A 14,766-nucleotide genomic window follows, 5' to 3' on the forward strand; every position below is an offset into this window, starting at 1 on the left:
GGCAAAACAGTGACAAATAAAGCGAACTGAGGAATTAGACGAATACTACTGTAATAATGTGCGTTGCTCTCAACGCTTTACAAAGCAGATAGTGTCAGTGTAGCCGTGTTGAGGCGCAGCCGAATATATTATATTATTGAATTACTAACTTGTTTCTAGAACCATCCTATGCTGATGGATTTGCTTAAGGATACGGACAACAGTGCAAAACCAGTTGTTCAACAACAACAACCACTACCACCAGCACAACAGCAGAGCCAAGTTTCATCTCAACGCCAACAGTTCCAGCAGAACGAAATGCAAATGTCACAACAAGTTCAGTACGCGCAGAACAAACAAATGCAGAGCTCTTATATGCCGCGGCAACAAGGGCAAATGCCGCCGCCTCCAAGTTATTCGGTCTCGCAGATGAAAGGACCGATACAACAACCTTATCAGGTACCGCAATCTTCGATGCTTTCCTTTGTATTCTGCTGTTTGAAAAGAAAATACTTTTTTTGGATGCCGTAAAAGGCTGTTCTAACATCACGTGACGCCCTCTGGGTGAGAACTGTGCCGAAACCGTCATATGACGAAAAAATCTGATAATAGCATTGTACAAGGAGAGGTTACAAAAGCAATAATATCGCGCCATATTATTTTAAAGAGCGTGGAAACCTTTATGGCGGAATGATAGTCACTGTGTTAGTACGAATGGAAGATTGCTGAGTTGTGTGTTGTTTTACTACAGGATAAGTCTTTTCACTCCGCAGATGCATCAACAAATGCAATACTCCAATCCGTCACCCTTGAACTTTGATGATATACCTGGTTCTCTTCCCCCTTCTCTGACTTCTCCATTCAGCAGCCAGTCCTCCATACCTTCTATGACTCCTCCTCTTTATCCGTTGGTGCCGTCTCCCTTGCAATCCCCATCCCTTCCGTCCCCCATGTACGTATCACAGCCCTCTCCTATGCAGCCCCCTATGAACACCCCCCAGCCATTACCTGTCGCGTCTCCCATGCACAACGCCATGACTCCACCGATGGCGTCACCCGTTGCCCGGAAGATGGCGGTAGGGAGGCGGGCATCCAGACAGAAATCTCTTTCCCAAGAAGCTGCGGGATATGATTTGGAGATTGGATTCACTTCACAATTTGAGGTAACTATCTTCATTGCTGCTTAAAGCCGAAGAAGTTGCTGCTAAACTAATATTGAGCTAATGTTTTGATAACTATGCTTTTCATCGTCAGTGCTAGGCTACGAGACGAAGGATCATGCGATCAATTAACTTTAATGATTTTTATTCGAATTCACCATTCAGTTTGTCGTTCTGACGGGAAGGGGAGTAAAATATGCGAAAAGATGGCACCACACGATAACTGAACATCCCCTCAATGATATCTCACCTATATTTGTTATTCACAGATGCTTCCAGAGGGAGAGGCCGGTCAAGTAGTGGACATGTTCAATACTGGTGAGCTTCCCGATAAACTTCACTAGTTGAGCATTTTACTTTTGAAAAGTCAATCACTCACCGCCTCTGTTGCACAACAAAACAGCATTGCTGGATTTACCCACCAACAGTTTTGCTACCACTGTTGGGAGATAATTTTTATTTTATCTCGAAATGTTTAAAATGAAAATACCCCACTGCTATTCTCTTGTATTCCCTAGCTACGTTTCATCAGTGAATATGACTGACCTCTTCAAGGTTATGCAAAAATATTTCTGACATGTTGTGCTGTCTTCTCTGTTTAAACAAATAAACCGTACGTTGTAGGCATGAGTCCAGCCCAGAACCAAAACATGGGACAGCAACGAATGGTGTCTCCTTCCATTAGTCAGGGCAACCAGATGCAACTTCAGCAAGCATACTCCAACGACCGATCAATAAATTTCTCATTCGATTCTGATATTGGAATGGACAACGACTTACAAAGGTGATGCATTTGAACACACTCTTTCTGGAACTGAGATTGGAAAGTCAACATTCATTTTCTGCCACCACCCTTTTTCCAACCAACCGTTAGTTGTCAAGGGTTCTGTTTGTATTTTCTTGAGCCAACTATGTTTTCTTTTTGTTTGTTCTTTGTAAACTCAGGTCATTTCGAACTCGAAACCACAGCTGCATCTTTTGTTATTGTTTAACGCCTCTGATTTTTTTTTTCTTTCGATCTGTAGTATCAGCCAGCAAATCAATTCGTGTTTATTGCTCCAACGTCTACAGACGTAGAAAAGTGTACAAATGGACTGATTTACCAGCAGTGTTGATACTTGCAAGTAGGCTCAGGCTGTCCGTTCAATTGCATTTTGTCGTTCTAGACGAAACTCTTACGGCCGTCGTCATTCCAATCAACCGTTCATGACTCCCTCTCCCGCTCTCTCCCTCAACCAGGATGGCCAGGTACAGGAGCTGGTTGTTTTTAATTATTTTTATTTTTGACATTTGAAATTCGTCAGTAAAGGTTGAGCATACATCTTGTTTCGAAATAAGTAAAATCCATTAATTTCCTTTCAGTTTTGTTTTTTTTCTTTTTTTTATAAAACCTATCTGTCCTGCATGTTATCATAGATATCTTACATATAGATATGCAACTCAGCAATCGTGGAATTATCGTCACGCTCGACTGACTTTATGGACACAATCAACAATCAAGGTTGCCAGCTTGGCTAGCGTATCTATGGTGGGCTATTATTGTACGGTTTGGGCTTGGCGAGTGGCGGCTTTTGAGCTCCTTTGGAATATTTTGTTTGGCGTATATTTCAAGTTTTCACAGAATAGCCTACTATGAAAAATCAAGACAATAATCTTTCTTCACGTAGGTTATGCAACTTCTGTTTCATGATCGTTGGAACTACCATTTAAGCTTATTTCCAGTGACTCATTAAAGCTTGTTGTAGGCAGTTTACAAACCTGAGATAGAGGGGCGCCGGAACGATTTTAGGGTGAGATATACGGTAGCGATAATGCTGGGCAACTCGTTCGTTTTCCCGCTATTAGCCATGAAAGTCGAAATGTGAGACAGATGAATAATTGCAATAACTTGAACAAGAAACAAAAGGTAAATTTCACATTCATAGCATCACAATCTGCTGCAACGTATAAAATGTGTCCACGGGATAATTTGTGTGGGCCTACTGTAGGCTATAGGCCCTATAATTTGGCTAAAAGCGAATAGCAGAAGTTGATAGCCTATATTGCAAAATGTGCAGTAGCTTACATGACCTTAAAAGGGCACCATTGCCCCCATCCAGAGAAAATTTGAGGGCAGGGGGCATCCTCCCCCCTGCTGAGGCAGCTTCATTAGCATCACGGATCCAACCGCCAAACCAAGACAATTTTAATGTTTGGTACACACCATAACTAGGCTACCAAATGCTATAGCACAGCTTTCGGTAGCCAGCAGTAACTTTCATTTTGGTAACACTCAGTAGATTAATTGAATAAAACTTCAGCTTGTCCTGGAACTACAGCTCCAAAAAAGGTCTTTACCTACTTATCAATGGTTGACAGGCTTGTTGTTAGGCATTGTCGGAAATTTTCAAGCATTTTCAGGGGTTGTCAGGCATTGTAGAATAGCTACTTTTAGGCATTGTCTAGGATTTCCAGGCATTGTCGATCATTATCAGTGGTTGACGGGTTGGTTAGGCATTATAGAACATTTTCAGGCATTGCCAAACATTTTCAGGGGTTGTCGAGGATTTTCAGGAGTTGTCAGGCATTGTAGAGTAGCTACTTTCAAGCATTGTCGGGAATTTCCAGGCATTGTCAAGGATTTCCAGGCATTGTTGATCAATATCAGTGGTGGACAGGTTTGGTAGTCATTATGGAACATTTTCAGGCATTGTCGAACATTTTCAGGGGTTGTCGAGCATTTTCGAGGGGGTGTTTGTAGACATCGAGGGGGTGTTTCGCGCCATAGGCGAATTTTTTTTCACGGGGCCCCTGATCTAAAAGTGCCCCGGGCCCCCCATCAGTTAAATCCGGCCCTGTGTGAAAATGAAATCAGTTTTTTATCAGATTATAATCAAAATCAAATATCGTAGTCTGAAAGTGCCGCCCCCAGACGTGCCGCCCGGGGCGGTCCGCCCCTCCCCCCCCTAGCTACGCCACTGATTGTCGGACATCTTCAGGCATTGTCTAGGATTTCCAGGCATTGTCGAACATATTCAGTGGTAGATAGGTTTGTTAGGCATTGTCGAACGTTTTCTTGGGTTGTCGATCATTACCAGGTTTTGACAGGTTTGTCAGGCATTGTCGATACTTATGATAGCCAGGTCATTTAAACGCTGCTGTGTTTGTGTATACCGTAAATACGTTTACAACCTACGCAAAAGAGAAAGGGATCATTCTGCTGCGCATGCAGAGCTGGGAATGAAAATGCATGAAAATGTTCGACAATGCCTTACAAACGTGTCAAAAACCAATAATGATCGACAATGCCTGGAAATCCTAGACAATGCTAGGAAATGCCCAACAATGCCTGAAAGTAGCTTAATCTAGAATGCCTGACTACCCTTGAAAATGCTAGACAACCCCTGAAAATGTTTGACAATGCCTGACAAACCCATCAACCACTAATAATGATCAACAATGCCTGGAAATCCTAGACAATGCCTGGAAATTCCCAACAATGCCTGAAAGTAGCTACTCTACAATGCCTGACAACCCCTGAAAATGCTCGACAACCCCTGAATATGTACGATAATGCCTGAAAATGTTCGACAATGCCTCACAAGCCTGTCAACCACTGATAATGATCGACAATGCCTGTAAATCCTACACAATGCCTAGAAATTCCCAACAATGCCTGAAAGTAGTTAGCCTACTCTACAATACCTGAAACCCCTGAAAATGTTCGACAACCCCTGAAAATGCTCCACAACCTCCCAAAAAGCCGACAATGCCTGACAATGCCCGACAATGCCAGACAATGGGTATTTAGAGGTACCCTCTGTGACTGATTTGTTTTCAATCGCCAGAATCTCCATAAAGCAGTCCATGCGGAACGAGAATGTGACGTCATCACAAGCAATCCATACGTCAACTTGAAAACGAAGAAAGTTTTATTTAAACAAAAACCAAAAAAATATATTAAAAATAAAGTTGTTTTGCTGTGCCAAGTTTGAAGTCAATGCATACAGCCATAGCTACGCTGTTAGCCTTCAAACATCTTTACGCACCACTGAGTTGCATATCTATATATAAGATATCTATGATGTTATGCAGCTGCTCGAATCATTTGTCCAATACATTTTCAATAATATTGTAATTGCAATGTGCGCTGCATTCATCTTAGTTGATTGGCATCTTTTGGGTTATAAGATCTTTCCATATATTTTTGGATTTAATTCCCTGTACATCATTAAATACAAGTGCAAGTTATCACTCTTACCTTTTAAGAAGTAATTCCCATTCAAATTCCAATGGTTTTTGAACTATTCTTTCGTTTGGTGTACATATTTCAAGACAGGTTAAACGTTAAAACAGTATAATGTCAATCTTCCTTGTTTCTCTAGGACGCCGGTTTTCCTCTTCCATCCCCCATCAACATGGCATCTAATGACGGCTTCTCTCAAAGCATGTTTCTCATGCCGGACGTGAAACCATCTGCTGCAGACTTGGTAATCTTGACTAAAATTGAACTTGTTTACTTTCCGGCTGAGTTATTGGCGTACACGAGGAGACCAGGAACGAAGGGTTCTTTGTTGCCGATCACAAAACCCTTGTTCGACTCCCGGTTGAACTAAATGTTGAAAACCTCTTCCCCCGGTTTCCTGGGTTGTATCAAGAAAAGAAAAGACCTTAACCCACCCCCTTTACTCCACGCCTTATGATTTATGTAGCGAAGCTTTGTCCTTATCGAGCTTTGTCCGCTATACGTTCAAGCAAACTTATACCCTAATACTGCCACCTTTTCTTATCTGTAGAAAACATTAGCAACAGGGAGGTTTACTTTATGTCGTTGCTGTTTGTTTGTTGAACAATTTGGGTTTCTTCCCATTTTCAGGGCTAACGTTGAGAGCGTCTTCAATTGCAATCAACTGAATTTTTGAAGTTCTTGTTGTTCGAACGCAATTCTTTCAGCTTGCATGAGAGCGAGTTTATCCTCCGACCTGGGTTTTTTTTTTCGCTGACACTTTTTGGTCATTTGTCCGAAATGACTTGAAAAAATTCGGTCATTTTTTATTTATTTCGGTCATTTTTTCTGATGGAAATATTTCCTTTCAAGTAGCTGATACAAACCAAAATTTGCACTTCCTGACTAGCTACAACATAGGCGCCAACTTTTTATGCTGTATTGATACATAAAACAATAGATGAACTAGCGATCGGCAGCAGGACAACATTTTTTGAATGCAAACCGCAACAGCTTCGCGATAAATAATCACGAGAACGAGTTGCGATGCTACAATCCAACACCAGACAACAAAATCTGTCATTTTTACATTGATTTAACGTCTGCAGACATTGAATCAATGTAAAAATGACTGATTTTGCTGCCTGCGACATAGCAAAAATCTACCATTTTGTGTCGATTCAATGTCATCAGATGTTGAATGCACCCAAAAGCAACATAATTTGCTACGTAGACGGAGCATGCGTTTAGCTTTATGCGCTTGCAAACAGACTCGATGTTGCTTTCGAAAGTCGAAACCTTTACAGTGAATTGTCGCGGCAGTGAATCGCTCGCTGTGAAAATGAACTTGAAGTCTCGGCATGACGTAACCACCAACCAACGCAACAAGGGCTGGTACAAACCGCATTGCGCACATGCGGAATAATCAACGCAACAACGGACTCGCGCAAACTGCATAGCGCACACACGACCGTTGCCATAGAAACCTGATCAAAGGCGGGAATGTGCGCATCTTTTGTTTCATCTGCAACACGAAAACAGGTCAGTCATAAGTTGCGATATTGTAGTGAAAAGGGAGCTATGTCAAGTCGAAAACTTAATCAAACGTCTCTCCGTAACTATTTTTCAAGGGCTGTTTACGGATGTCAGCAACTTTTAAATTTATTCAAGGTAGTCCGGTTGCCAAATCCAATTTTTTGGCTGAACCTGGAAATTTTATGCAAAGTTTTTTTTTTTATTGATTTTGGTAGCCTAGAGTCTACTCTTTCAGGATCTGCCGGGTGCACTCCGCGCACCCTTGAGCGTTTTGAGAAATTCAAGATGGCGTCCAAAATGGCTGCCGTTTTAGATAACTCCCTATAACTCAGTTAGTATTTGACCTAGGATGATAATTTTGGTGTCTAACCATATGTTTTGAGGGGCAAGCAATACATTGAAACTATTTATTTGACTGGTTGGGGATTGCATCATGTAGAAATGCATTAATGCCGCCAATAGGGCTGCCATATTACAAATTTCAAACAAAAACAAACAAATTCACTTGTATTTGGTCTAGAATGATAATTTTGGTGTCTATCCATATGTTTCGTTGACAAGGAATCCATTTAAGGGATTAAAACGTTTGCATATAAATTATATCACAGCAAAATCCAAAATGGCTACTGATACATTTGCCAAATACTTACTGTAAATTTCTTAATCTCAAACTCCCACTATGCTACGTAATCACTTTGCTTTCTGACTGATAAGCGCGAACTTGCGTCTCAGCAGGCTTGTAAGAAATATCGTAAAATAAGTAGCCTATAAGTAAATAAGTATAAGAAAAATAAGTAGAGAAGTAAGAAAGTAAGCAAGTGTTCTTATAACGAGGTATTACGCTTTAAGCGTTCAGTTGTGAAAGCTGCAACAATGGAACGATCCTGTCTTGGCATATCTGATGCATCAGACGGTTTGGTACAAGTAGTTGTCGATACTTTTGATGCTGAAATCTCATCGCAAAATGGAAAACTTTCCACCCACTCGTTAGCTGTTCTGGTTACACATCCTGAATCACCACCTGATGCTGATCAATACCATAGAGAGACAATCCCACGAATTTCAAAGGAGGAGGTGTCGGAGGCAATAGAATATGATGTCACTATACAGAGATACAATGGTTCCAAGAAACCAAAAATGCCCGAGAGTGTTGCTGTTAGAACAGTTCTCTCACTCAAGTTACTTGCGCAACAGGCTACTCTAAAACAAAGAGCGGACGAAACTGACTTCGCCTTCTTTCAGTATGTTCAGAAACAGAATTGTCCCGAGTACAATGGCTACAACACAGCTCTTACACGCAATCAAGGCCAAACAAAACAACCTAAGACTAAGACGGCATACCTGCCTTTGATTGATCCTGTGCCATCCCACCCAGATACAATAATGACAGCAATGGTGAAAGCTCAAAAGGTGACACATAATGCTGACCAAAAGTTTGTGTTATTTACCTGTGACTTACAACTATATAAAGTTGCATTATATGTGAAGTGGGCTTACCAAGAAAGGTTTTCAGATGTCATCCCGCGCTTGGATGATACGCACTTTTTGATGAGTTTCATAGACTGCATCGGGACTCTGATGAAAAACAGTGGACTGGAGGAAGTTCTGAGTGATGTGTTTGGAGGAGTCGCAAAAATGTTGACTGGAAAGAAATTTCCGCAGAACGTTGGAGCATTGAGAATGCTGGCTGAGGAAGTTCTTCGAGGAGTAGGCCTACTTGATTGAAATACACTTGAGTCAAAGGAGGATTTCGTGGAGGTCTTGGAGAACATAGCCAAAAGGAATAAGACTGCCAAGCTATGGGTGGACATGTTGATCAAACCAGTGTTCCTTATCATGAGGTTTGTCCGAGCTGAGCGGGAGGCTGTTGGCTGTTGCATCTTGAGGCATGCAAACAAATGCTTCCCTATTTCTTTGCCGCTGGTCATGTGCATTATGCAAGGTATAGGATGTGCTACCTAAGGGCAATGGAAGCCCTCCCAGAAGAGGTACTAGTCCGGTTCATGAAAGGGGGGCATGTGATGAGGCACCTGCGCGGACTATGCAATGGCCTATGGAGTGATATGTTTATAGAAACTACTTTCATGAGATATGGCCATGCCCCAAATGGCATCATAGGAATAACCTTGAAGCCGGATACGCTCAAGATCTGGGCATTGAGTCTTCATACATGTAGTACTGTGAAGGCTGCTCTGGGCGAAATTCTTGGAGATTCTGGAGACCAGGGAAGTGGGCATAAGGAAGAAAAGAAGGCACGGATAAAGAATGACAACAAGGACCGAGAAGCCATGAGGACGAAGCTTCAAAAATGTATGGATCCACTTGATCCCGAGAAACATCCAGAGGATCTAGTGAACATTGCAACTGGTCAACATGGAACCCCGGCAGTGAATGTGCAGGATGCTGTGCAGAAAGGATTCAAACAGATGTGCGAATTTGAAGAGAATTTACCTGATGGCTTGCATGAAACAATTCACAAGACCGTGACTACCATGGTGGCTACAAAGAAACATGTGAATGTGGGAGGTAGTAAAGTGTACGACATGAATGTCATCTACTCCAGGGTCATAGGCCAACAGGCTAGTGGGCATGATGTTGACATAAAAGATGTCCTATCCTACGAAGTGGCCCCAGTACCAACGTCTATGTTTGACCCCACAGAAGAAATGAGAGCTGCAACATCAAAGTCTTCCTTAAAGCGACAGCTTCAGGTTGAGGTATCTGCTCGGACAACAGCAAGTGACACTTCAGTAGTTGTGATTGACGGTTCAGCCCTACTCTGGGTGATTTCTTGGCCTGCAGAGTGCAGAGGGCACCATTACAGACTACGCAAACAACTTGAAACACGCCATTGCCAAGAGACTAAAAGTTGGGGACGTTCACCTTGTGTTCGATCGGTACTACGATTACAGTAGGCTACTAAGAGTGTCACCAGAAGTGCTAGGGCCACTGGAGTTAGCCGAGTCCACGAGCTGCAGTTGAACACCAAGTTACCACCTCAAAAGACTGTATTGACGGGGACCGAAAACAAGAAGCAGTTGATAAACCTGATTGTCAAACTTCTGATTGAAGACGAGTCATTCCATGAATATACCCAAACTCACAAGTTGATAGTGATTGTTGAGGACGTTGCCCCATTTGAGATCATCCATGGTGGTGTAGTGATCAGAATGGCGGACCTTTCAAGTAGTCATGAGGAAGCGGACAATATCATTGTCCAACAGGTGATGCTGTCTGCTCGAAATGATGAAGTGATATCCAATGACACTGACGTTTTCATTCTCTTGCTTTATTATTATCACGTTGGAAGCATGAAAAATCGTATCACCATGGAATCACCAATTAAGGAACGAACAGTCATTGACATTGGAAAAACCGTAAAGCATGTGTCTTTTGTGAATGAACTCCTGCCAGCCCATGCTCTTACTGGGTGTGAAACGGTAGCATGCTGCTATGGGGTTGGCAAAGGTACTGCATTGAAGGTTCTGAAAGATGGTCACTCACTGTCACTTTTAGGGGTCATTGATTCTCCCATAGAATCAGTGATTGCGCAGGCAACCACATTCATGTCACCCGGTTACGGTCAATATACTACGAGTAAATCAATGTCCGAAGCACGCTGGAGGGTATGGGCATGCAAAACGGGTCGGGCCTCCTCGGTACCACCAAAACTTTGTTCCCTTCCTCCTACAAGTGAGGCCTTTAAAGAGAATGTAAGAAGGGCCCATCACCAAGCCATTGTGTGGCGTTCACTGGAAGACAGCAATACGCCTGAACTTGATGCAGAAATGTACGGATGGGTGAAAGACTCGAAACTCAAAACGCTACAACCGATCCTCCTTCCCGCAAATGTTGAACTCACCCCAGAAACTGTCATGATCAGATGTGGATGCAAGAGTGATAACCTCTGCAGAACGCTTTCTTGCAGCTGCACAAGGGATGGTTTGAAATGTGCAATATTCTGTGCGTGTTATGCTGCAGGTTTCAGCCAGACTCTTACTTAGCATTATAATTCAATTGGACAACATCACAGATTTATGGACTAGGTGACTTAATGACGAGATGATAACCACAACTGACTGTCTTGTGACTGTGAGAGAGGCTTGTACATTACTAATGGTAACATTTGTGAGTGATGTTATATGTTAGATGGTATTTCACAAGCAAAAGTCGCAGAAATGACGATTTTCTATACTGTAAGTATTCAGCAAATATATCAGCAGCCATTTTGGATTTTCCTGCGATGTAATTCATATGCAAATGTTTTAATCCCTTAAATGGATTCCTTGTCAACGAAACATATGGATAGACACCAAAATTATCATTCTAGACCAAATACAAGTGAATTTGTTTGTTTTTGTTTGAAATTTGTAATATGGCAGCCCTATTGGCGGCATTATTGCATTTCTACATGATGCAATCCCCAACCAGTCAAATAAATAGTTTCAATGTATTCCTTGCCCCTCAAAACATATGGTTAGACACCAAAATTATCATCCTAGGTCAAATACTAACTGAGTTATAGGAAGTTATCTGAAACGGCAGCCATTTTGGACGCCATCTTGAATTTCTCAAAACGCTCAAGGGTGCGCGGAGTGCACCCGGCAGATCCTGAAAGAGTAGACTCTAGGCTACCAAAATCAATAAAAAAAAAAACTTTGCATAAAATTTCCAGGTTCAGTCATACTTCTACCGGACTAAGGTGACGTGCTGTTGAATTGATGTAAACGTGAATGATTTTACTTTCAACAGGTACATTTTCAAGCGTATAATCAAGTTAGTATTTGCATTGCATTTTCAAGACATTGTCATTCCATTTACAGTATACCTTTTACTTTTTAGTAAACCTTTTCGTCTCTTGTTTCATGGTAATAAATCTAATTCGTTGCTAAACTTTATGTTGTGCTTAGCTCAAAGAGTCGCAGTCCATCAACCGCTAAGCCTACACAGACACATGGCATGTGTTTGCTTAACCGAAGTGGTCGAGTTTTGTTTATAATAATTAACGGTAGATCGAACGTAGCGATAACTCCGAGTGTGGCAACAAAAGCTAACTTTAATCATTTAACCAAAGAATCGGAATCGGCAAATATTTAAGAATCGGCACATCCCTACTCAGAATCCTATTTTTCCCCTTCTAACTCGTGCGAATGAAATAGAGTCACATCCGGCTATTGTGGCTGCCCTGTCTGTCATCATTGATTTTAAGAAAGATATGTCTGCAGTCCATCAACCGCTAAGCCTACGCAGACGCATGGCATGTGTTTGCTTAACCGAAGTGGTCGAGTTTTGTTTATAATAATTAGTGGTAGGTCGAACGTAGCGATAACTCCGAGTGTGGCAATAAAAGCAATCCTAGTGTGACGACATAATTATGTCATCCATCTGCGTGACATTTTTCTGAATTTACGTTGCTGCTGATGAAACACACTTTCGCCCCCACGGCCAAAAAAATAGTTAGGCGCCTATGAGCTACAACATTAAGTTTCGCTGAGAAACGTTGTCGTGTTTTATCTGAGAAAACTTTCTTCAACGTTCATCAGCGAAACTCAACCTTGCAACACCCGATTTGACTATATATTTTTCGGACATTTTGACCGAATTGACTATATTTTTTTCGGATATTTTGCTAAAAAATCGCTCAATGACCGATAAATGACCGAAAAAAAAAACCCAGCCTCCGACACGTTGTTGTTAACTTATTTTCAAAGCCAGCATTTTGCAATTTCTGTTTTACTTTTCGTACTTGCCAACGCTGTTGCCACTGTGTCCTCATAAGTTTCTGTCTTCACATAATTGACTATAAGCTTTCCTATCATCATAATGACGTTTGACGTACATCATCTCAGCATTCCCATTTGCACTTTTCCTTTCAATATTGCGTTTAGTCATTATGTTTATCAACGCTAATTTCATTTGGCTAAGGTTTCTTTATAGAATTAAGTAGCTAGGCTTTTTGATTTTATCGTCCTCAGCTCAACGCATGATGCCAATTTGTAATTTCAGAATTATCACTTGGGTTTATCCTTTCAGCAAAACTATTCAAAATCTTCGGACATGTTTCCTAACCAAGACCCAAGCGCTGACATTAAACCGCAAATATCCAGGCCGATGCGTGGCAGCCAGTCCGAGCAACTTGACGCTGATCCCTTCAACTTCGACGACAACAAGTATGGCTTTGCGCCAGGGATGTACACTGTACAATACACGAACTACGGGCCCATTTGGTGTACAGTGTACATTTGTACACCTCGTAAAAGTTTAATTTTTTTTTTCTTCAAAAAAGAATCCTCCCTATACGTGGACTGGACATCCTAATTATATAGGTTTTGAAGTCTTCACAAATCAACAGTTTGAAGAACCAAAATAAATAATATAAAAAATACTCTGACTCTCATATTAAGCTAACCTACCCCCTGGTGACCTTGTTTTGTTGCGTTACTTCGCCTTTCAGAACTCTTTAGCTCATGAACTTTACGTTCTATCGCTTACCAAGTTCCCACCCTTCTCAGGAACCCACTGACGATCAGCATGCCTGACAGCACCGGGAGCAGCATTTCCGATCAAAAGAACAAATCCATCTCCCGTATGTCTAGCGTCACCTCCAACCCCGGTAGGTCTCTTGCAGAATTGCTCAGACAGCAACATTGAGCATGGTTACATTGATTCAACGTCTACCGCAGTTGAATCAATGTGAAAAGAGCCGATTTTTCTGTCTGGAAACCAATGTACTGGGCGGTGGTATGCTAGCCTTGAAGTGGCCGTTTAAAGCACGAGTGTATATTAAATGTGCGCGCTATGAATTAACTCAATGCTCAGGAAAGCAGGTCTTTGTTAATCTGTCTTTCATTTCATAAAAATTCTACAATGCAAACCGGATTGTTGTTCTTAACTGATTTGTATTTATGAGATATTTATAAGAATGTTTTAACTTTTTATGGGTGGTCAGGTCTAAGATCTTAGATCCGCAAGTCCAAACTGTACTCTTATGTACCTAGACAGTAGACAGTGAGTTAAACCACTGCCGTTGTGAAACCATCTCGTTAAGTGCAGCCTATTCACCTTAATTGGATCCTGGCGATTTTTATTGAAATAGATTTTTATAGGCATTTTATTTAAAACGACCCTTTCACGACGACATGAAAGTGAAACAGGTTTTAACGAATTCACTTTCTACTTTTATACTCTGGGTTGCATTGGGCACTCTGGTCTCATTGATGTCATCTTCCATATCACGTTACTAACAAATACAAAGCTCTACCTTTTAAGGTTCGTATTGAAACAGTCGCCCAGCGTGTGCTGTGCGTATTCAGATAGAACACAATAACAAAGCAGTTTTTGTTATTTGTTGCACAGTAGTTTTGTTTCATGTGTGTGTCGTATCCAGGCTTACACCTGGTGGTTGAAGATTTAGATTAAGTGGTCGGGAAGGCAAGGAAGCCAATCTTCGTGTCCACCTTCAGGCATGCCTTTAAGTGTCCTGCCAAAGACACAGCCGCATGCTCATGAGAGTTGTCGAACCGGGGCCTTTTCGAACGTCGTTCCAGGCTCTAACCAATCGGCTATGCGGCCGACTCCTTTTGTTTCATATATCTATTTGAATAACCACCCAGCCTGCAAACGCTGCATTTTAACATCGTTCCAAGGTCGCTAGATGATAAACTATGTAAAAAGACAGCTTTGGCCTGTTGCGTATGTGCCTAATGACTCAGTCGCTGAGTAATTCCCAGACAGCAAAATCCGTCATTTTTACATTGATTCAACGTCTGCAGACTGAATCAACGACTAACACATCCTCAATTTAAAAATGACCGATGTTGCTGCCTAGATTACCACCGTTGTCCGCTACTAATGGCCATAAGCATATGCATGGAATATTGTGCTTGG

The 14,766-nt window shown here is 41.7% G+C and overlaps 1 protein-coding gene across 1 annotated transcript in view; it reads left to right on the forward strand.

Moving 5' to 3' along the window:
- Window positions 1–14,766, forward strand: part of LOC145783914 (uncharacterized) — a 43,178-nt gene that overhangs the window by 20,497 nt on the left and 7,915 nt on the right. The window contains exons 14-21 of the mRNA XM_082595676.1: window positions 160–438; window positions 753–1,142; window positions 1,409–1,457; window positions 1,764–1,923; window positions 2,306–2,387; window positions 5,504–5,608; window positions 12,913–13,049; window positions 13,392–13,492. Of these exons, the coding sequence (XP_082451802.1) occupies window positions 160–438; window positions 753–1,142; window positions 1,409–1,457; window positions 1,764–1,923; window positions 2,306–2,387; window positions 5,504–5,608; window positions 12,913–13,049; window positions 13,392–13,492 (1,303 nt within the window). The remainder of the gene's footprint in view (window positions 1–159; window positions 439–752; window positions 1,143–1,408; window positions 1,458–1,763; window positions 1,924–2,305; window positions 2,388–5,503; window positions 5,609–12,912; window positions 13,050–13,391; window positions 13,493–14,766) is intronic.

Source organism: Aplidium turbinatum, chromosome 15 (assembly GCF_918807975.1).
Source record: "Aplidium turbinatum chromosome 15, kaAplTurb1.1, whole genome shotgun sequence".
NCBI classification, from domain to species: Eukaryota; Metazoa; Chordata; class Ascidiacea; order Aplousobranchia; family Polyclinidae; genus Aplidium; species Aplidium turbinatum.